At 34.2% G+C, this 23,751-nt stretch overlaps 1 protein-coding gene across 10 annotated transcripts in view; it reads left to right on the forward strand.

Annotated features, from left to right (window-relative positions):
- The window catches only part of DMD (dystrophin), a 1,316,389-nt gene that overhangs the window by 985,975 nt on the left and 306,663 nt on the right, over positions 1-23,751 (forward strand). For all 10 annotated transcript variants that reach the window (XM_062600033.1, XM_062599961.1, XM_062599984.1 and 7 more), the window contains one exon: positions 3,058-3,175. In XM_062600033.1, the coding sequence (XP_062456017.1) occupies positions 3,058-3,175 (118 nt within the window). The remainder of the gene's footprint in view (positions 1-3,057; positions 3,176-23,751) is intronic.

Genomic DNA, 23,751 nt, shown 5'->3' on the forward strand with positions numbered 1-23,751 from the left:
ATCCTTTCATAAGAAGTTTTATTTTTGTATTATCCATTTTTAAATAACACAGAAGATTTGTTTTAGTGTGCTGGCATTCTGAGTCAGAGGCATCTGGTCTGTTGCATCTGCTGTGCCTCCACCAGGGTGCCACTATTAATGAGTTTTTCTTCCCTTGGCCATTGTAACAACATCTTCTAATAGTTTTCATTGAGTTTCCACTTAAGGATCCACTTTTATAATGTTGAATATTTGACTGGATTTGTAAAAGCTTTTACAAGTATCTCAACATACGTATTGCCTCTGATTTCATTTTCTGTAGTACAAGTGATTTCTAGTACTCTAAAACTGTCTAAGTATTTTGCCCTAAACTATTATTTTGTGGTTTTTAAATCTGTATTCCTTAAAACATTCCTAATATAATTATTTAATTATTTGTATTTTCATTACACACAAAGTCATGATTATTTTATCCAGTCATAGAATATTTTTCTGAATATGATAATACCCCAAGATAAGTAGAGCTTAACTGTTTACTCTTTACTTTCATGATACAGGATCACAGCAGGACTCAGGAATGGTGTATTCTAGCAGCTGTTTCTACTGAGACTTCCATGAAGGTTTCCATGTGAAACTTAGGTTCCATGTGGAGTGTATTTTTGCTAAGTCCTTTAAATTGTTCCAGGAGTTAACTGAGTAAGGTTTTAGACGGACTGTTTCTACTGAATCAGAGAAAGGAATATATAGTGCTATAAGGACGTCAGGTGTCCTTTTAGACCTTTCAAAAATATACTTGATTACATCCAGCAACAGGTAATTTTATTCACTTTAAATGTCAGAGGGAAGAGCATCTTCACAGTCCACTTTGGACAAGATTGTCATCTCCCTGAGAAAACAGTAGAGCTAGCAAACGTCGCTTTAAAGAGGTGTTGCCTTTTTTCTTTTTCCTAAGTGTCCAATTTGAGAAATACAGGTGGGCCTTGGGCTTAAATCATTCCATACAGTGTTTAAGTATACATCAGTTCCATTCAGTCATTTTTGTACTCAGAGCGAGTCCTTACTGAATAGTCCTTACCAATTGCTTTGTTTCTTTTCATGTAGCAGAAGCTTTCTTCCATAGTGCAAACATAGTATCTGTTCTCTGGTTGAAGGTTCAAGCTGAAACAAAGAACTAGTGTAGTGATTATCACATCTGCTTTCTATGATTTTGTGATTTTACTTTCAGTATACAGTATATGTACTCATGGAACATTAGGGAACAGTTTGGGAGTCACTACTGGCATAAGACCTTAAGATCATTTCATTTGCTTTTCCTCTTCCAAACAGTTTCTAGATAGAGGAAGGAGTGGGACAGAGAGAGAAAGGGAAGCAGAGAGAGGAGATATTACTTTGGAGGCCGAAGTACCACACAAGTGGTACCAAGCATATTTGTGTTTTTGTGTTCCTTCTGGATAGTCCAGTTTGGTAATACGTATAATACAAATGTTATTAGGCAGCAATGGGAAAAGGCTGATTCTTCTGTTTTAAAAGTCATGTCACAGGTTACTTGTCTTTCCAGAAAATGGAGTTCCACTGAATCACATGGGTATCTAAAAGCAGTAACTGCATCAGTAGATTTATGCCTTTTTATTGAGTGCTTTCACTAAGCAGAGACTTCTAATGAGAAATTTGTTTTTCCATTAATCATGAAAGCTGGTGATTTAACTGAATGTGTTTGTATGCAATTCAGTTATTGTATAAGTAAGAACACCATCCAGACTTTTGGGTACGAGTTTAGAAAGCCAGTTATAATAGACTTTCAAAGAACTGATACAGAAGTTAAAGGCAAGAATTTTACATGGTACAGCTATGTGTGTCTTGGGAATTACCTTTCTTTCTGAAGAGTTCTAACTGAATAGACATGAAATTCGAAGGAGTTTGCTTTTGATTAGTGTGCTGTAGTTTCTAGAAGTGGTCATGTTCTTTTGATAGTCTTATTCAGCAGAACACAATGTTAGGCCTTTACTTCTTACCTTCAATTTGGTGAAATTACGTACCTCTTTAATGCCAGATTAGATGGCCAGTTTAAGATCAAATTCTACAGGTCTCTTTGATGCAGAGTAGTTAGTGAATAATAGCTTTTTAAAATAAAGTATGATTATTTAGAATGAAAGCATTTTAAGGAAAAAAAAAGCCTTATAGACCAATAAGACAATTCAGATGTATAGTCTATAAACAAGTGAGTATACTTACAGATTTTCTGACCATTGTCCACATGAGGACCATGAAAAGAAGTACTCTCCATTGATCTTTCTTGTCAGCTTGTATAGCTACTATACTATAACTACTAGCTATCTGACTACCTACTGTTCTGTTCTGGTAACTCAAAGTTGTGGGCAGGAAAAGATCACTTTCTAGTTTATTTATATATTATTTATATATATTTAATTTAATATATATCCAACTTCTAAGTCACGAAAAATGAATTAGCATTTTTTCTGGAAACTGAAGGACAGAGACTTAAAGTTGCTAGATTTGATGCATGTCTTTTAAATATATGTTTGGATGCTTCTTTATAGCTAATCTATCTGGTCTTATGTTGGCTTTAAACCAGAACAGAGTAACTAAAAAGTCTTGAAACATTAAGAAATAAGAATTACTGGTTAGACTTCATGAGTTGTTAGAAAAGTCTTTTGTAATGTGGTAAGAATGTGAACTCCTGTATCTTTAAAAAGATATACTGTAAAATCTAAGAGAATATAAGAGAATAGTGTCCCTTCTATAGTTTTATAGGGGGAAGTAGTTTACTCTTACATAATTTGGTTTGTTAAAAAATGAAAAATGATTTTTATTTTACATTTAGCTTTCTACGTTATTTTTAAGTGATTATTTCAAGTTATGCTTGATTTTTATATAAAGACTAATGACAGTATTTTGAAAGTTTAAGCCAAATTCTTCATATTATTTGAGGCAGCAAAGAATCTTTCCATTTAAATCAAATTTACAAAAATAAAATTCCCTATACGTGGTCTTCTCAACAGCTCTACATGGTGTTTTTTTGTTTTTGTTTTTGTTTTTTTTGTATTTTTATGTAACCAGGCAATACTACAGGATCTGGAGCAAAGACGTCCCCAGCTGGATGAACTCATAACTGCAGCACAAAATTTAAAAAACAAGACCAGCAATCAAGAGGCCAGAACAATAATTACTGACCGCAGTGAGTGGTGATTCTACTATCATATGATGTTCAGGAAATATGAAAGATATTGTACCTGATAAGCATAGCATTTTTCAGACACTTGATGTATTTGCCATGAGAAGGAGACAGTTCTCATACAGATTTCCCAAATTACATATAAAGACAAGTGAAAGTGGTTATCTATTTCTTTTTTTTTTTTGACTTAATTTCATATTGATTGTCTTTATAGTTAAAAACACAGTGCAGAGAATTCAGAATGTGCTCAGTGTAGGTAAAAAAAATACATTTATTCTTAAAATGAAAAAGAGAATTTTTAGAGTATAGCATGAAGTTGTAAGAGGCTTTCAGTTCCATCTTCGGTAGTGACAGCCACAGCCTCTTCTTTCTTTTTCCCCCAGTTCACTCACAAGTCCTGGTATTCTGATAATGCCTGTCTAGGTTAATTCTTCCCTCCTGGCTTCTCTTTTTGGAATAAACCAATTGTCTGTGCCTGAGATGAAAAGATGAGTAGATCAAATCTTGTTCTCTCTGTTCTACAAAATTCTCCAGTGCTGCAGAAGTAGTAGTGTCACCCTTGGATGCTTTTATGTCCTTATGCCCTTCACTGTAACATGAAACGTGCTCTCAAGGTCATGATATTAAAACAACTCTCTGTGGTGGATGGTTACAGCTCTGTGTTTATTATTTTGAATGCTAAAGATTAAAGAACACACAAAATTAATTTCTTAGGGTCCTCGAGGTGCCTAAAGCTGGAGTCTAGAGGCCACTTGCTAAGCATGCAGACACAGCCAGTCTACTTCAGGTGGAGCTAACCATGACCAGTGTGGATGCAGAGTGTTCTGTACATCTTGGTCTGGAGGTTAGGGATTGTTCTCTGCAATGGCTGAATTTCATCCATTAGGTATAGATATGGGCTAAACTTCTCTTTTCCCATAATTTGGGGAAAATATTCATGACCTATTTCAGTTTTTTGCCATCAGGTGAATACTTTCCATGATATTTCAAAATTATATTACATATTTGGGCTGTGCTGTTGATAGTAGCTACAATACTATAGACTAGATGCTATATAAAATAACATTACTTAGGTGTTACTCTCTTTATGACCTTGAAATATAATGTTACTGAGAGAGAGAAGCTGTATTTGTTTTATTTGAGGTTTGAGAAGAAATGGATAGTACTTGCATATTACACAAGAACTAGTTCCTGTCTGACATGCAGATTAATTTTAGAATCAAATGCTCAGTTGAATTCAGATGAAGTTTGTACCTTTACTTTAGAGCTCTTTTCAAAGCCAATATATGTATTTCTTATGTCCGTGTTTTCTAGTATGTGTTTTAATTTTTATTCCATGAGACAAGTCTTCTGAAGATTGTAAGTTTTACATGAAATGTAAGAATAATTCCCATAAGCCTTAATATGAATTGTATGCATGACTAAATTTCCTTCTGGTGGAAAACTGTACTTCACCTCAAGTGAAATTGCCTTGTAAAATAGATTAAATGCTTCTTTGTCATACAGCAGAAAAAAGGAAAGAAAATTACCAGACTGTAAATCATGAAAGAATAGGGGACGACCAAACTACATTACAGCTTTGCATCTGAGGCTAGTAGTGTGATAAATGTATTTTACATGATGGCTTATTTAGAGTTTATTTATAAGAACTCCCAAACTCATCAATTTGTTTTGAATTTACATTTTTGCCCTGCTAGAGCAATTATTTTTCTATGTTCAAAGTGTCAATATCCTTGATTGAAGAACTTCCACGTACAATGAAGCAGACGGAGATTGTTAGCATGTCTTTTTATACTCTTTCGGGAACATGTCTTACTGTTCTACAGCATCTCCCAAAGTTGTCCTATTGTTAATGAAATAATTTTAGAGTAAGCAAAGTATTTATTGTTGGAAATATGCAAGGTATGATTTTCTGCAGTGCGTTGAGATAAAGTATTATCAGAATAATTTTTGTTCTAGTCTTCCAAGGCAGCATACTAGATTCATGAAATTTTTCCATGGTGAGTTAATTTACGTAAGCATAGTTGAAGGTGCTAAACACTATTCAAAGGGTAGGAATTTTAAAGAGATATTGATATTTTTAGTAAAAAGTCTGCATCTCTAGAGGAGTTTACAAGGTTACACTTGTAGGGGTTTTTCCTAATATATGCCACATGTGGAATATTGTCATGCAAAGTATTTCTTTAAAAGAGCAATAATAATTTTTATATTTTCAAATGTATGTTTTCTCCCCCTATATGTAGTATTATGAAAATGAAGACTGTTCTGTTTGGTTTGAATTAGGGCTGTTAAATGTCTGTATAGACAAGATCCACTTGTTCTCCCTGCCACTACCTGGGGTTGTACTGTGAAATTATCCATAGTCTACGTTGAACTTTCTATTACGAATGAGAATGAGAAGTAAATAATGTGTTACAAATACATGAGGAAGGGTGGTTTGTAACTACTTAGTCACACATTGGCTGCTTCTATTCACTACAGTTGTTAGCTGGTATATTTAGACAGAGTCATTCAGGTGTTTCTTCAGTGGCATGTCTAGGACTTGGGAAGGGCTTAGAGCTTCAATACCCATGGAAGATGCCATGTCACAGATTCAAGCCAAGTCTATGCAATATGAGTTTCTCTTTGAAACTACCAGAAGTTGTGATGGGACTAGTGCCTCTGCAGTGTAGGGGACTCTAAAAGACATATATACAGACAGTAATAAGTCAAAATATAAACATACCAAGAGGTAGCAAAAACAAATTCACAGCATTAGAATCAGAAATACCAAAGTAATTGTGAAAGATACTTCAGATCTTGCTAAATCCTGGAGATGTTAGAAACTTTAGATAGCAGGCCTTCCTGCTGCTGTTTTCACATGCATGCGAAAGATAATTGTGAATAACCTTTCTTGAGGTTTAACTTTGTGAGTAATTTACATCCCAATTTTGTAATGTGATTGCTGGCTGTACAAGTGATAGAGAGTAGGTACAAAAATGAATATTTATCAAACTGTATGAAGAAATAATCTCTCACTGGCTAAAGACTCTCCTTTTCAAGATTATAAAAAATCACAGTGACACTCATCTTTCTTCAGCAATGAACTCTCAAAATATCATTTAAGAGGTTAATTAAGTTCTATTACATTAAGTACATAGATAATAGCAATAAATAGCATTTCAAGGAAGAATATTTTGATCAAGAATTAAACTATTGGGACTAAATAATTCCCTTTGAAATTTGTTTTGACAGTTTTCTCAAACAAACCCACAAATGTATGAATAATTTATAAAGGAAGTCTTCCAAAAGGTTTTTTTGTTTTCTTCTGCTTTTTTTAAGAGAAAAGTCATATGCTATAACTGGTTGTTAAGAGACCTGTGCTTGAAGTTTTTTGAAAAGAATCTGAGAGTGTCTCTGTGTAACTCCATAAAAAGGCCTTTATTGGATAGTTTGCTGATTTTAACAGCTTTATGGCAAAATGATAACTCATTAACACTTTCACAACAAAATGTATGGAAACTCCATAGTGAATTACAGCCATACTATTATTCTCAACATCTTAATAAAGCAGCTATCAGTATTGTGCTGCCATCCATGTGGTTTTCTCTCAGAACTATTGAATAAAGAACTTACCACTTGGAAAAAACAAAGTCACACAGTCATAATCTGGAATTTGTCAACCAGGAGTCATACTCCTAGTTGCCAAGATGGTAAGAGAAAAAAAGAAAGAGAGCGCTGTATTTGTATAGTTTTTTGCCCACTTATCTTGTCGATCTTTCATAGATGAACTGTTGAATACACCCCAGTATTGTCTGGGTTACACGAATTTCAACGCCTTCTCAAAACCTGCATGATAGCTTTCCTACGACATAAAGCTGCAATGTTTATTAATCATCCTGATGATCATCTTTATAGCTGAAACTTTAAGAGATTAATTTTCTTCATGTGCAATACAGAGAAAGGGAGAAATTATTTATTGTTAAAGAAACTTAAATGTCAAGAAAAACTATAGCTTTGTAAGGTATAGTTTGTTACTGTAAAGACTACCTTATATGAAAACACTTTCTTGGCATAACTTGACAGCTACAGGATTTATAAGAAAGTTATAGGACATTTAAGAAGGAATAAAATGTTATATTAGAACACAACAGAGAGATTCCTTTAAGAACTAAAAGTAACATGCCCTAGAAATGTCTGAACGATTGAGGAAATAGAGTTATATATCATTTCTCAGGTTATATATACTGGAAACATATGGATCAGGCGATGAAGGACAAGATCTAAACTGCATGCTTTAGTTGTTACAGTGCTCTCCTCAAAATATACCAGGCTACAGGAAGATGATCTTCCTTTCTGGTTATGTTCTTGAGTGAAAGTGCCATGACTTCTGTAGTACAGCCAGGGCTGCTAAGGACTGATGTACTAATCAGTGCTAAAAGTGGAAGGTTTCAGGTATATCATCACCTGGCCAAAGATTGTACCTGGGGAATCATAGCCTGGGGAGGGATTTGGTACGGCTTGATGGGAGAGCTGGTGTTTGACTCTTTATTTTATGTGATTTTTTTAAACTTCTGTTGGTTGTTATTTAGGACTGAGTTAATCAGTAGAGGTAGTCAGTCAGGACAGAGACGAAAAATTCTTGCAATTTTTAGTGCCAAGGAAAAATCAAACCCTAAATATTTTGTGGTCTTCTCTGCTATTGCTTAAACAGTTTGGAGGCTAAGGTAATGGAGGTGATCTTAGCTAAAGGGCTACAGCTTTATAATTTTAGCTTCTCTAACCTTCAACAACCTAGTCACCAAATAGAAGAACGTTAAGTGTTGCCCCGAACTGTGAGCAGACGCAAACGAACAGAAAGTCTTGTTAACAAGCTGTCAGCAAGTACCTTCCTTGCCTCGAGTGTTGTTGCCTGCACCCTTACTAGGGTAAGTCTTATTAATAATGTCGATAGGGGCATCTTCCCTTCTCTTCTGCTCAACAGGAGGAATAACTCAACAGACTGGTTTTATGTATCTACCTGCCGTTGTTCTCAAAGTCTTTGCGAAAATCCTTGACTCTCACGGAAATTTCCATGTGTATAACAATTCGGAGGACTCTTTTAGGTTAAGGAGAGCCAGGCATTCAGAAGGAAACAGGTTTATTTGCACAAGGGTGATGAGTAAAATGTGGAGGGAAGAAAGTGCTGTGCAGGATGAGATTCCAGGTCCAACTAATCAAACCGATAGTACCACGTCCTGCTGAGGAATATTTACGAATGCAGTAGTAGGCAAATGTGAAGCAGTTTGACAGCTCCTCTTTCCTGTCTTGCCTTCTTATCTTTGACAATCAGAGAAGTATTAACATAATTTTCTTGAAACGTTTAACTGACTAAATCTCTGTCAAGAATTTGCGGTTCTTCAGGAAAGCAAGCATGGGGTTATTTTCAGAGTTTTCAGCATATTTCCATAGTGTCTACTGTGAGACTTCCAATTTACTGTGTTGCAGCAAAACAATCTATTTTTATTACATTTGATTTCAAAATTGAATTAAATCTCATTTTGAGAATGTTCATTAAGATATGTATGAAATACTTTAAAATCTGAAAGTAATAAATACTGGAGAAACTTGACTGAAAGTGTATTTTTTTCAGTGATAGAAGAACCTTCCAGTTATTGTGTAGTGGCCAGATAATGAGGAAGGAACTGTTTTCCTTTCTGAGTGAGATAGGAAGGGCTCAAAAGTCAAATTTTTAATGTTAAAGTAGTAGTGTGAGCCACAAAAATTATACTGATGCCATTTATCCCATATTTCTGGCCTATCTCCATTCCTCTTTCTCAAATAAGTGACATTATCATGTAAAATAATATGGAATGTCAGCATTTTAATGGCAACATTCATGATTTCCTTTGTCAGAATAGAAATTGGGCAATGATTTTAAAGTAATCTTGATTTTTGCATTTGTTTTTAGATTTGGACAAGATGATAGAATTTAATGAGCATTAAGGCCTTTGGGGAGTCATGACCTCTGAAGTACAGAGGTTGTCAGGAACTACTGTTGCACATATGCTTTCATCTATATCAATTTATCTGTAAATTTATATCATATATATCATTTCATCAATTCTTCACAGTTACACCTGCATTTTGTACCTTCATGTTTGTATTTCATTTCATATGTTTCACAGGTGATTTCAATAATCTAGAAAAGCACTGACTCCTAATCTTCCTAATCTGACTTCCATGTCAGTTCATGTGGAACCGTATAAAAAGTGCGATGCAGCATTATGGAAGGACTGTAGGACTAAAAGCTGACCAGGCTCTTGACTGAGGTGCTTTTCTCATGCTTGTAAGGGTACAACATTTCACTAGCACATTTGAGGACAGAAAAGAGGAAACATGAGCATTTTAATATGGAGATATACCAGAGTAAGGCTGTAAATCTTTAGGTAACAGTGTGTTGTGGAGGTACATGCTGGTAAGAACAAGGAAGGTATTCTCTAATAGAAATCTCTGTGTGTCTTAGTGATGAAGATCAAGTGTTTGTTAGGTGACATTACCTGTCATTTAAAGATTCATAACAGAGCTGGTATGTGCCTGAATTTCTACCCAGTATGGACTCTAAATAGGGCAAGGGTGGATCCAGCAGATGCTGAGCTTGCCTTTGTCCTTGGCAGTTTATGAGATTCTGGTCTCGTGCCTTTCAAAATCAGGTCTCTAGTCAGATCTAGAGAATTATGGAATGAAAGGGAACATGAAATGGAGATTGACGGATAACCTGAGAGAGAACTTGACTTTGAGGACAAAATACTATTATCTTGAAATTTGTAACAGGAGAGCAGAATTTCTCAGACTGATGCATAGTCCTTTTTCATTATTCCTAAATTACAAGCAGTGAATTCTGCTGTTCTCTTCTCTCTCTTTCATTTCCATATATTTGGAATTAATACGCATCTCAGGTGTGCATCTTGATAGATTTGTAAATGGGTTTTTGTAGGCAAACATGGATGTGCTCTGCCAGTGCTCCTAACTGTAAAATGTGTGAATGCAATTAATACAACCCTGAGCCCAACCTAATAAGTGTATTACTATATTTTCAGGATTTTCATCCTATTTAGGCAACTGTAGGACTTCTAGTTGGTTTCTTAACACATGCAGAATCACAGGCTGTTTTCTGTGCTTGTAGAGGTGATTCATGCATTCATGTGCTTCTTGTACTTTCTTCATTTCCTGTCCTCTTCACTGTCTCCTATGCAGGAAATGCTGTTTTACATATTCACTTTAACATAATTTCTGTATTACTTCTTCCATTTTTGTTCTGTTTGCTACATTTCACTCTAGCTCTGCCCTTCTCTGCTTAACTCCTCTTTGCAGTACTTTGTTGTAAAAACTGCTATAGTTAGTTCAGAACAGAGCTGTGTTTATAGTTTAACTGTGCAAGAATAGACAGGAAAACTGTATCATGTTTAGAGAGAGGTGTGTAGACTTACTCAAAAGCATAATAGCCTCATTCATCAGTTAGCTTGGTGTTTTTATTGTTTTGTACAGGGAGTGATTTTTTTTTTAATGTGTGTAATGTGAAAAAAAGTAGTTGCATAATAACATCTAATTTTAGACCTTAACATAATTTCCTCTCTTCAATTTGATTTTATTAGCTTTTCAGATATTATTTGAGACATCTCTGAATTTTTAAGGTTAATAAATCTCTAAACAGTTTGCAGGAATGAAAAGAATAACACATCTGTGCTTCTCTGGTGGCTTTTTGGTTGAAAATACTGTCCATTATTCTAGCTTAGTATGTTGGGAGTAAGTTATAAAGGACAAAGAGATATGCTACCATCAGTGATAACAATACTATTCCATGAATTGATAACTACCTTCGGGATGGCTTTTGTCAGTGAGAAGTCACAAAATGCTTTGAAAATGCTCGAGGTGTTAACCACCTTCCTTGGAGATTAACTAGGAGAAGAAGCAATTGTGTTTTCATTTAGCTGGAACATTATTTGGCACCCAAATGCTAATAAAAACACTTGAACTAGAGATTCATTTAATTTGTCTAAAATTTTAATGAATAAAAGAAGCAGCATGATAAGGATAACAAGAAATTCCAGAACATCAAGAGAAATGCTAATACACCTGATGGAGATTGAGAGGGAATGTTTTTAATTGAGAGAGTATGCAAAATGGTGAGCTTTCAAAACAATAAAAAACAATTTTTGTCCCTTCCTTGTAAATATATAATTGCATCAGAGTACTACTTGCCATCATTTTCAATTTTTCTTCTTAAAGGAAGCAGCCTACCAAACACTAAGCACTTGACTAGCTCTTTAAACCTGAGATCAGTTATCACAGAATCACACAGAATCACAGAGTGGTTAAGGTTGGAAGGGACCTCTGGAGATCATCTAGTCCAACCCACCTGCTCAAGCAGGGTCACCTAGAGCATGTTAGACAGGGTTGTTTCCAGGAGGGTTTTGAATATCTCCGGAGAAGGAGACTCCACGACCTCTCTGGGCAAGCTGTTCCAGTACTATGATATTCCAGTTATATGATAGCATGTGGAATATTTTTGCCTTAAATGATGTTTTTAGGGAGTATTTAGAGAATAAAAATACATTGGGGCAAACTCTTTATAACATCAGAATCAATATGAGCTTGATGTAATTTGCAAGTATACTTCCTTTGTAACTCTGGAGAAGTCTCTTAATTTCATTATTTGGTTCTTTACATAAAAAGGTGGAATAATAATTGTTACCTTATAGCCTCTGTCTGTCATATGTGCTCAGGAGACAATTTTTTTTGGCCTGCTTTGCTTGAATAGTGACAAAGTTTTTGCTATTTTGGCCAGTGATTTGATGTAGTACTGTGATAGAAGTGTACAGAATATTGCACAGATCATTATAAATTTGACAAGAAGCAGAAATATGTGCAGTATAAATATCAATTTTATTTTTTATCTCTATTGATATAAATGGAACAACTATACTAGCGATATTGACCAAATCAGTCAAAATAGAGTGGAAATAAATAATAAAAAAAAGAATTGTTTAGTAAAGAAGTATTCAAAATATGATCAGAGAAATCCTCCATTTACAGGTCATCCAGAGTCTGATGGGCAACATTCAATGTCCACAAAGTTGTTTTAAAAGCTGTTGCAAAACCGTATGTATTTCATTCATGCCAGGCCATAATTTTCTGTAGTAATTACAGAACAAATAACAGGCAAAAGGCCTGCTCTGCAGAGATTACAAGGTAATTTTAGATGCCACATAATCAGTGATATCAGGCAAATGCAGATTTTGGATGTTCCTTTTTCTAAAATGGGTGCCATCCACAAAGAATGTATGTTGGAACCTGCAGCTGTTCTCAGATGACGCAGTTAAGCACTCTGGAGTACATTTGGCTTACAGATTGTACTTTTGGCTATCCTTGATATAAATGTGTCGTGGTTTTAGTTTGCTTGAGTTGGGAGCAAAGCAACAACACAAAGACAGGATTTTGAAGGCTCCTTTGAAAGTCCAACCTGAGTAAATACTGGATTAGTATGAGTGGAAGATTTTCTGAGAAGTTGGTGGGTGGTTCCACTAGCAGTGATTTCATTTGGTTGTGTAGTTTACAGAATCATCATTATAGTAACTTATAGTGAAATACTGTATATAATTCACCAAATTTCATTCTCTCGCTATTTTCAGTAGCATAGGCAAAGTAAAAATGGTAGCTCTCTGATGCTTTTGGATCTGTGCTTAGCAGGTAACAGCTGTCACAGGATCAACCTCCATCATGGCAAAAAAGGGAAGGAAGGGGAAAATTAGTTTAAAAATTCTGGAGATTTGCTGCTAATATTTCACTTTTCTTGTCAGCGGGCCCATTATATACTAGGTGAGACAATGACCAAAAGAGAGGGATCTTGAGGATCTCTCATCCTTGCATAATGGCAAAGGATGTGGACTCTGGACAGGTGGATGTACAGTGAGGAAGTGGTGACATCTCATTGGGTATAGTAGAACTTAGAACCTGGCAGAGAGCAGTTAGAAAAAAAAAAATAATATTATTTTAATTAGATGGGAGTCAGCAAGCAATAGAAGAAAAACCTATGAAATGGAAGTTTTCTGAGCAATGTCAGACTGAATATGTGTGCTTTATCTTCTTAAGTGTAGATCTAAGGGCAGTATTCCAGATGAGGAGATATCACTGTTTTACAGAATGATGATTATATTTTCGATATTATTATTCTTTCAATAATACTATTCTATTCTGATAGTTTGGCACTTTGTTTTCTTCACTGCAGCTTCTTACTAGGGTGAAAACAGTAATGGTTAAATCTGTCCTTTGTTTTTTTTTTTTTTTTTTTTCCCCTCTGTTTCATTTTACATGTTTTCTTGCAAGCAGGATGTTGAGCTATGTAGGAAACTATTGGTTTTGGTTCAAAATTTGCCAAGTTTCAGCCAAATCAAAATACTGACTTTGAATCATATTGGTTTGTACATGGTTAATTTTAGGCCACTACTTTATGCTTTTATCTCACATGATGTCTCATGAGTCTTGTGAATGTTAGGCTCTGTCTTGAAGTAACAAACAGAACATGAACAAAGAAATGTAGAATAAAACAGTAAACAAACAAAAGAAAACCCAAAAGCAAAGTAAAAGGCAGTTAGCAGTCTTTCCTTTCCTCAAGATTGCTGTAATCATCATATGAGTTTTTTATTTTTGCTTTTATTTTTCATTTTAAATATGTATTTAATATGGTATATTTTTCTAATTTAGATATCTGATTAATTATTAATATACAAGTTAATGTCTACATCATGTGAGCCCTGCAGCTTGGGTTTAGTTCATGTGGCCTTGAAAACTGGTCCCTTAACTTAAAAATGGGGGGGGAAATGTTACTTTTTTCCTTACTTTGCTTTTCCTACACTTGCAGTGCTGTAGTTCTTTGATAGTTCACAGTACCAGCATTTTACAGTAGTCCTTTCATTTTCTACATAAGTGCTTATTTAAAAAACATCTAAAAAACTGCAGAGCAATATGGCTACATGGTGAATGTTCAAAATGTCTGAATGACTTGGAATTTCAGAAGAAACATTTCTTCTACAATGTCCAATTCTACCCTAGTTGGGTATTAATTTTGAAATTTCATTTTTTTTTTCAACAAAAAGTCCCAGTACTACTTGGCCACATGTGTGGAGAGTATTCGTTCAAACAGAAAAAAGGTCCTAACTTCCAAAAAATCTCAGGGTCATTTTCCAGCGTACTTTAAAATTAACTCTTGGCTCTTGCATTTCACACCATTAAAGATTTCTAGTGTTGTGAAGCTAGGGCTATCATTCTCTGCAGAAAAAAAGTATGAAATAGCCAGCATCAGATTGACAGCATCTTCTGATGTATGTGGAAAATATGTGTAGTTGTGAGAGGGAAGACAGTTTGGGGTGTAAGAAATGTGGCTATGTCAATTCAAAGTAGAAACAAGACTCCTAGGAGTTAACTTGTCTTTAGGAAATACTTAGTTCAATATTGATGTAATTTTTCTAAAGGACTGTAATTGTAACTCAAAAAAAATAAGTTTGTTTCTTTTTTCTTCTGAGGGAAATAAATATTTTACCATAGTTGCCATTACAATACACAGTCTGATTTGTAAATGTTACTTTGTTTTGAGTCTATACTCTTTAGTTTGAGATGGAATTGCTCTTCAGCCATCACAGAAAATATCATGGAGGAAGGTGTATATCTGATAATTCACTAGATTATTATATTGGTAATTCACTGTTTAAATAAGACAAATGCATAAAATTTTTTATTTCTGTTGTGAAATAACAGATTTATTGAGTTTAGTCTGGTAAGAACTTTGTACAGAATGCTCAAAATTTTCTCTTACAGATGAATGTAGAGATATTTCAAAATGAAATATTTTTACTGTTTAAAATAGCTTATTCATACAAAAACCAGAAAAATACAGTTTTCTGTATTTTCAGAGGCAAAAATAAAAATCAAAACTAAAATGTTTTGATTTGGCCCTCTTCTGGTGTGCATGTGGGCGTTTTTGTTCATCCACTGAATCAAACTTCCTGTTGTTACCAGTACTCAATTTTCTATAGATAGTAATTAGATGAGTGAACTGAGCTTTAGACTCTTCTAAATATCCTCCAAGCAGCAGCATACTGCCATGAAGATAAAGCAGTAGAGTAACTGTGCAGATTTGGCGTAGCTGAAAGAGTCACAACAAGAAATTATGATAGTCTGTGGTCATAATTTCCAATCATGGAGTTGCACATAGAACAACTGAAGCACGGGATACAGTTTCAGAGGGAAGACAAAAACACAAGGACCGGGAGCTGCTGTGCTGCTTAATGACCATGGCACAAAGAGTGTGTCCATCTAGCAATGCTGATGCAACTTAATTGGTGAATATTATAGCAGTAAGTATTTTCTTTAAGGTATACATTCTGGAGCCAAATGATGAAAATCCTAGCTTTGATTTTTTTTTATCACTAGATTTTTGTAATTTGGTAATCATTGTTTAAAAAAGTATATGTGAATGCTAAAATCTCAATGAACAACTAAATGCATTCTTTTTAAAACAGATTTTCAAGTTACAGATATTTAAGTTGGATCTATAATTTTTGAGTGTTTGAGACTGGTAGTAACTCGAGCTGATCCATGCTTTCTTGTTCCCCAGTGCAAAAGTAGAATGAATAGCCCTCATACAGGCCTATGCGGTAAAACGAAAAGTTAATGTCCAGATGTAGCGCACTGAGTAGCCTTATGTTTCTTAATTAAGATTCAGATGTTTCCAATTTTATAATGCTAGAGAAACACTTTTTTTATGAAGCTACTGCTGCAGCTAAACAAGATAAAACCTTCTGAGTGATATGCTTTGTGATCTTTCCTTCAATTTATCAAAGTGACCTTTAAAAATGTTAACAAATAGAAATAATTACCTTGATGTTTTTAAATGTAACTCTGCAGGTTTTCCATTTACTCACATTTTTATTTTGAAATTTCCTTAATTTTTCTTAAGCAAAACAATTCCAGAATGCCCCAAAGTAAAATATTTTGCTACATGATTGAACTTAATATCAGTTACTGGCTAAAGTTTAGTTGTGGCATCATAAAGTTTAACATTTTTGCATGTGTGTCAGTTCACATTTGGTTATTCTGAGTGCCTGAATAATAAATTTTAGAATTTATAACATCCAAAATAATTGAGAGAGATTTCCAAGATAAATGTATCATAAGATGATATCTTGTTATGTTGGTTAATTTATGGAAAACGAAGGAATGTTGTCTATATTGTAGATAGATCCTATTTTTCATGTTTACTTTTTTATTTCAGGTTATAGATAACAAAAGAACTTTAAAAGTAAAATAAAGATTCTTAAAGGATTGATTTTTTTACATAAATATTTCAGTTGAAGTAATGAAGAATAATTTTTGGTGTAATAATTGCTTCTTTTTTCATTCTTTTATTTCACAAATATGAAGAGTTCTAACTGTGCAAATACTTGCCCTATGATGTAGTTACAGAATTATCTTCCTAAAGAGCATATTTTTAACAGGCAATCTAATATTACTCTATGTTTTGAAAAACAACACTAGTAATTTGTGGCCTTATTTGTGGAGAAAACTATTTTTAAATTCTAGGGAAAAACAAAAAATTATTTGAATATTACTGTTTACTAAAGCTTTTAGGAAAACTTTCAGGTACATCACTAAGGCATTGCATCTTCTAAATTACGATACAAAAAAATAATTTTTTGACATAGTTATCCTGAAAATTCAAATAATATTTAATAGCAAATAATATTTATAAATAATATTTAATACCAAATAGCAGAATGAAAAGATTTTTGGTTTATCCATTGTAAAATGAACCAAAGCCAATCACAGTCTTTCAGTTGTGAATTGTGGATTTAGGGCTTTTGTGAGGAATGTATGTTTTTCTAAATAAATTACTTATCCTCTTGAAGAAGAAAAACAGAAATATAAAAATATAAAACTTAATTTCAGTAACTTGGGGCCTGGTTTTCAGACATTGCAAGACTTCCTAAGTTCATTTTAAGTTCTTAGAGATTTTTGGCGCTTGCAATCTCCTACAGGCCTGCCCATACAGTTAGAGCTGGATCTACTAAATCTAAAGACAAAGCAAATGAGTATACAGATTAACAGATACAAATATATTTGAAAAGTAAGTCTTACCCTAAACAACAGGAGTTAGTAGGCTGCTACCATTAAGAAAATACAATGTAAACATGAATGTATGATAGCAACATTGAGTGCTGTGGTAGTAAGAATTCTTAAATTCATTGCTTGCATGCTTCATTATGTAGGCAATGATTTTCACACATTTCTAGATTGAGATTGCAAGACGGACCATACTCGTTTTTTGCATCAGTAAGTACAAAAGCATATGGAAGCTTCAGCAAAGCTGATATATTTTAATAAGGCTAATAGCATTCTTGTTTATGTTCAGAGAAAGTAGAATATCGTTTCATTAATTTTACATCCCCTCACATATAAGTGATATTTCTTCTGAAGAAGGTTTTCTTAAATATTTTTATAGGTAAGGCGATTGTTAAAAATGTTATCATCAGTGAATAGAAATTAGATTCATAATTATAAATTGTTTTCTCTCCAATTGCTTACATAACAAAAGTTCTAGAAAAAAGTAGTAACAGACACTTGGCAAAGGTAAATACAAAAGTATCTAATCATTTCTACTGAATAGTTACATTTTTAGAAAGAGAAAGAAATTAATAATTTTTTCCTATTAAGTTATTTGAAAACTTTTCTATAAATTTAAAATGGAAATGATTGAATTACTTATATATTGACTCATATAGTCAAGCAGATTAGTTATAATCCTGTAGCTTCCATTTTGGGTACTTTCAATCAGTCATTTTAAAATTAATATAAACCTTCATAAAAATGTGATGAGTATTACGTTTCATAATAATGTGATGAGTATTTAATAAAGGAGCTGAAGCATCAGACATTATTATGTGGGAGTTCAGTAACACAGTTGCTTTTTTCTACATCCAGCAAAGGACAACTGAATAGAACAGATGTTGTGAAAGTCGATTAAGTCGTTCTGGTGAGGGAACCCTTTGGCTTTTCAGTTAGCATAATCTTACTGAAAAGTTATATTTTGATATCATCCAAATATGTGGGTCTCTGTGGAAAAAAATAAGTTTATTATTTTCTGATGGCTGTGCTGCTGGGACAGCCAAAGGATGGCTGTTGACACTGTATACTGGCTCTAGAGCAGGACGGAACTGACCAGTGGGACTCAGTGATGCCACTGAAGCCACTCCATTTCCCCACAAATGTCCTGCTCTTCTTAAGGCTCTGATTGTAACAGGGAAGTATCAGAAGTTCATTCCCTAATCAGCCTATTTCCCAAATAAAAGCACGTATGTATATGCATGTACATGTGTTTATTAGTTTCTCTATTTTCTACCAAACATATGCTTAGATTTGTTGCCTATTTTATACTAAATACTAAAGAATCTTACTTCTCCTTAGGTAAGTGTTTACTTCTATAGGTCAGAATTTTATGAATTTCAAAACATTTTAAAATAAGAAACAAATACTCTTCATGAGTATGATGATTTGCTTCCTTTTTTTCATTTATTAAAAAATGATCGTGAAAACCTATGTTTGAAATGTGATAAATATTATTTACATAAATACTTCTGTATTAATACAAAACTTGCTAATCTTATCTAAGGAATGCATTCTGGAGGACCTGATTTCCAAATAATAAGCTTTTGCATGCCTTTCTTACTGCTCAGTCATGGAAATTGCTTATTGTTTGTTACAAGAAGCTGATTTCTTTAGATGTGCTACCAGTTTAGTCTAGTCTCTAACTCCCACTTCCTACAGCAAGGTATAAAGCATCTAAGAATTATTCACTTTGTGCTCTCAGTAGAAAATGCTTGACAGTATTCTGTTCATTCTGTTTGATTTGACACTTCCAAAGGAATGGAGTGACCTTCGTTAGTTTGATCACATGGAAACAGCTTTGTTACCAGGAGAGGTTTTAAGATAAAAGAAAAATAGGCTCACCTTAGTGAAATGAAGCAAAATTAGATCACGGAGTTGCAATCATTGGAAGTAATTACCCCCAAATTGTATAAAACAAATGAAATGGCTTGTGTGTGTGTGTGCGCACACGCGCGCGTATTTTCTAAAAAGCATATCAATTAGTAGAAGCCTTCGTTATCGCTCTTCTTGGCATCTTAGAAGCCAAGGAAGATAACAGTCTTCAGGGCTTGTATGTGCCTGTGTGTATGACCCTGACAGGTCTGACAGGTCAGGTACGTTTTTCCTTGCTCCTCATCCCCAGAAGGATGAATGAAGGTTGAGAGAGCTGCTTCTTCCTTATTTTCATTGTAAGAGCTTGTTATCTGTGATTGGGGAGTAGAATATTACACAATAGCATGTAGCATTAGGTTGCTTCTTTTCCTTTTTTCCCCTCTTTTTTTCTTCATTCACTTGTTTATTATGCAGCTTAATGTGTAGTTCTTTCTGTTTTGCCTGACTTTCTTATAAGCCATAGTTTGCATCATCAAACCTGGAATTACATTTTATTATACATATATGTTAAGTACTACTCTTTCTATAAATACCCTACTAGATCAGTACATTTCAACCACATTTGACATATTGCTGGCATAAATGACAGTTCACATTAAGCAAGATATTCTAAGTTGCCACTCCACCATTAATTTTGTGTTTGTTGGCTAAATCCTCTCATCACATTACTGACCAACTAAGGGATGCATAAAATGTCTCAGATGACATGTTTTTAGTGCTTTTCATATTTACTTATAGAATAGTGTTGCCATAATTTTCAAAGGCCATCATTTAAGAAGTATGACTCTTACAAGCCGCTGAAAAAAAGTTTAAAAAAGAAAAATTACTTAAAAGATACTGCTTTGCAAGAAACGATAAAGAAGGACAGCTGAAGTTTAAATTACTATTTGAGCAGGCTGACTCCAGCTGTTCTCTGCTGTGTACTCTTTCCTGTCCAGGTCCACTTGATAATGATAGCCTACAGGCAGAAATGTAGCTGTTAGAATGATTCTCGTATCTCCTTTAACTACTTCAGCATTTAAAAAAGAAATGTTTCAGACTCATCCTACTTTGACTCTGTATCTGCCATCCAGATGTCCACACTAGACTAGTCTCTTACAGATTCGTGATTGTTCATAAGTGCAGAGCCAAGATCCTTTTGTGTAGGGATGTTGTGTGATAGAGCTTATTAAACCCTGGACCAAAAAGTGATTCCTCTTTGAAGAATAAGACTCAGTTTTTGAAAGCACTTTGTCTTCAGATTCATCCTTTCCAAACCTCCTGTCCTGGAATGTAGCAGGAGAAAAGGCAGAGCACTTTCAACAAGAAGCAGTCGTCAAATAGGAAACTGAATTAACTGAATCCTCTTTCTAGAAAAAAAGGAAAAGTTCATTTAGATTTTTTTGCTTAGAACATAAAATAATGAAAAGCAAGGTAACCACAAGTTAAGACAACTCTTAAATTGTGTTTTAACTATCATTCTACTTATGTGGTTCTGCAGAAAACTGAGCCAAAATTGAAAAGCATCAGAACTTAGTGCATGGTTGTTATGCCTTCAAATTCTCTTGTCAGCATCTTAAAAGCATATATTTTTCCATATTTATTATGTGGGAAATAGAAGTGCTTAGTGGAAAAAAAAGGGATAGCTGTAAAAAAAGTATCAATAACCTAGTATGTGTTTGTTCAAAGAAACCCATATCCTCTAGTTTCTCCATCATGTCTGTGAGAAAACCTGCTAAATATATTAATATATTAAGATAATGCTGAAAATTTTTAGGATTGAAAAGCTAGTGTTCTATACAGCCACAAAAATTTAAATAAAACAAATTTTATATGACTAAACCTATAAATTCAATAGAAGCATATGAAATAGGATGAAACACGGTAAACTGGCTAGCCAGAACATTTGAAGAGAAGCACATTGGGGTACTACAACTCAAAAAGAAAGGGATCCAACCTGATGACCTCTTCCAGGTACAAAGATGAAGCTTAGCATGTATCCTTGATACTTTTGAAAACAGCTTTGAGAAGGACTGGAACTCTAGGGAACTGTGAAAGTAATTTTCAGGATAGCATATGATATAAACATTACTTATGTTGACAACTTTGAAGCTGAGGTACTATGCTTCTTGGGCAACCAGTAACAATGTGATACCTTTTATAGCCTTTCCCTCCCTTCCTTCCAATCTACAGTTTTTATGTTTGCAGCATTTTCTAACGTTGGAGTCATTGTCAAGGTACTCGGGGAGCTAATGTTTTAGCTCTGCATGCTACCGTGTTTTGCTGCCTTCCACTTGCCGTGCTGACTAGTGCATGCGCTGTCATAGGATGTGAAGTGGTTGCAGCCATGTGAAGATGCGGCCCACATTCAGCCCACAGCTGCGTTCGGTTCTGTAGCAAGAGTTTGTGAATGCAGTAGAATGACTTTACCCACTAGTCATATATTTGTTATTTCAAAGGCACACAGATTCAATGTTTTAACCTGTCATAATTAACATTAGTATGTAAAATTCTTAGGACTGACAGAGGTTAAAAAGAATCTTTTGTTCCCTGTATTTTCATTTTATTTAGCAGAGACAGAGAACAGGTCATGAGCAGTTCTAAGAACTGCTGTGTTTCAAGGCTAACCCAGAACCCCAAAGAACGGAGATCGCACTCATTTTTCTTTCCATTTGTGGGTTTTTTTTTTTTTTTTATTGCTGCGAAGGAAAGAGAAAAAAACTTAAAATTCAGAGAGTTATGGTGCAAATATGAAAATATCCATAAATCATTTTTCAGAATTGACTAGATTTCAAGTTGAGTGTGTCTTTTCATCTTGATCATTGTTGCAAGGTATAAGTAAATTGAAACACTCAAAGATGCGTATAAACCTGTTTTCATTTTTCAGCTAAGGAACATCAGTGCAGCAGTAGCATCTTTTGGCAACATGATAGATAACTGTCCATAATTCTACTGTTCTATGGTTATATGCTGCAGGAGGTCAAATTGCATAATTGTGTCAGTCCCTCTAGTCTTCAAATCTATGAATCTACGGTGAAAAGACTACTTTTGTGGGAAAATGTCAGTATATTGACAATAATGCTTTTGGAAAGCACTCTCCTACAAAGCAAAATGAGTGCAGTTTAGGATAATTTGGTAGACAAGAAAAGTACTGGTTTTCTATTTTGCAAATTCTGTTGCTATTCAGTTAGTTTAGCTGTGCAAGGTGTAGCTGGACTTCTGAACTGTGCTGACAAGTAGGCTAAAATACCCCTAAAGAAGTTCAGTGATGGTAATTTTGAATTCAGTCAAGTGATGTGATAATACCAAAATTACTCTTTCTATTGGAAGCTGTTCCCCACTTTTTTGGAGTATATACTGTATTCAGAGTACTTATTGAACTGGTGCAGAATAAATACTTTATTTAATTGTTATATAGGCTAAATGTAATTTATACTAATGTGAATGTTATTTCTCTTGTGACTGACAACTTCTTCTCAAGACTCCTTTTCCATTTTTCCACTGCTGTTACATTATAAAAAGAAGATTGTAAAAAAAAAAAAAGAACTCTAACAAAGAAAACGAGATTTATTTTTTTGCTGTTTCTCTGCTATGCCTGCTTTATGGAAAAACAGTATAACCTTCATTACTGATGAAAATGAGTAAACAAAGATTTTTAATATGCAGAGATGAATCTTAAGCCAGCAGCCTCCTTCACCAAGATACTGTTCTTTCCTCAGTATACTAAATCAATGATAACCAGGCTGTAAAATAGTTACCTTGTGTTTGATTCTTTTAAATGCAGTTTTCATCTTTGTTATTACTTCCAATAACTTACTAAAACTACAGCGAATTCAGCGAAATTTCTTTTGTCCATCTTAGTGATATAATCACTATCGAACAAGTAGTGAACAGTACTGATGAAAAAAGCAATTGAATAGCAACCTTAAAATTACAGCCTGGCAGATGTGCCTGCATTATTCATCTGAGGCGGATGGTTAACTGGGAGCAGCTGGAGCCCTGGTCAGACACTTTGCTATAAGCAGGCACAATACATGCATAAGCAGAGTAAAGTAAGGACTCCCATCTAGATCACCGTGATTAGGAAGTGGATGATTTGGAAATAATCTGAAGTGAAAAAAAAACAGTCCCAACAGATTTAATATATGTAATATGTACCTTGGACATGTTACTAGTGAATAGTTTGTCTGGTTTGTAGTACTCCCAAACATATTGGGACTACTTGTATTTGTTCTATGAGATTTGCCCTTGTTGGTTGCTTTAAGAATAGCTATAAAAATAATTTATAACTATAATACACTAACAGTAATTCTAAAATTTTTAATAATTTTAAACAGTAGCACGTGTTTCTACTTAATGTATTTTGTCTTTCTGATACTCCTTTAGGTTTGTTAATTGTCAAATATTCTTTGTGTTTATATATTCCAATAAAACTCTAGCTAATGGCCATATATATTGATAAAACTATTTAAAATTACTTCTTTTTTGAATGTATAAAGAAAATGTAGGAGTTTTTGCAGATTCTCTGGTAAATAAAGTCTATACTGGAT

This window comes from Rhea pennata, chromosome 1 (assembly GCF_028389875.1).
Source record: "Rhea pennata isolate bPtePen1 chromosome 1, bPtePen1.pri, whole genome shotgun sequence".
Classification (NCBI taxonomy): domain Eukaryota; kingdom Metazoa; phylum Chordata; class Aves; order Rheiformes; family Rheidae; genus Rhea; species Rhea pennata.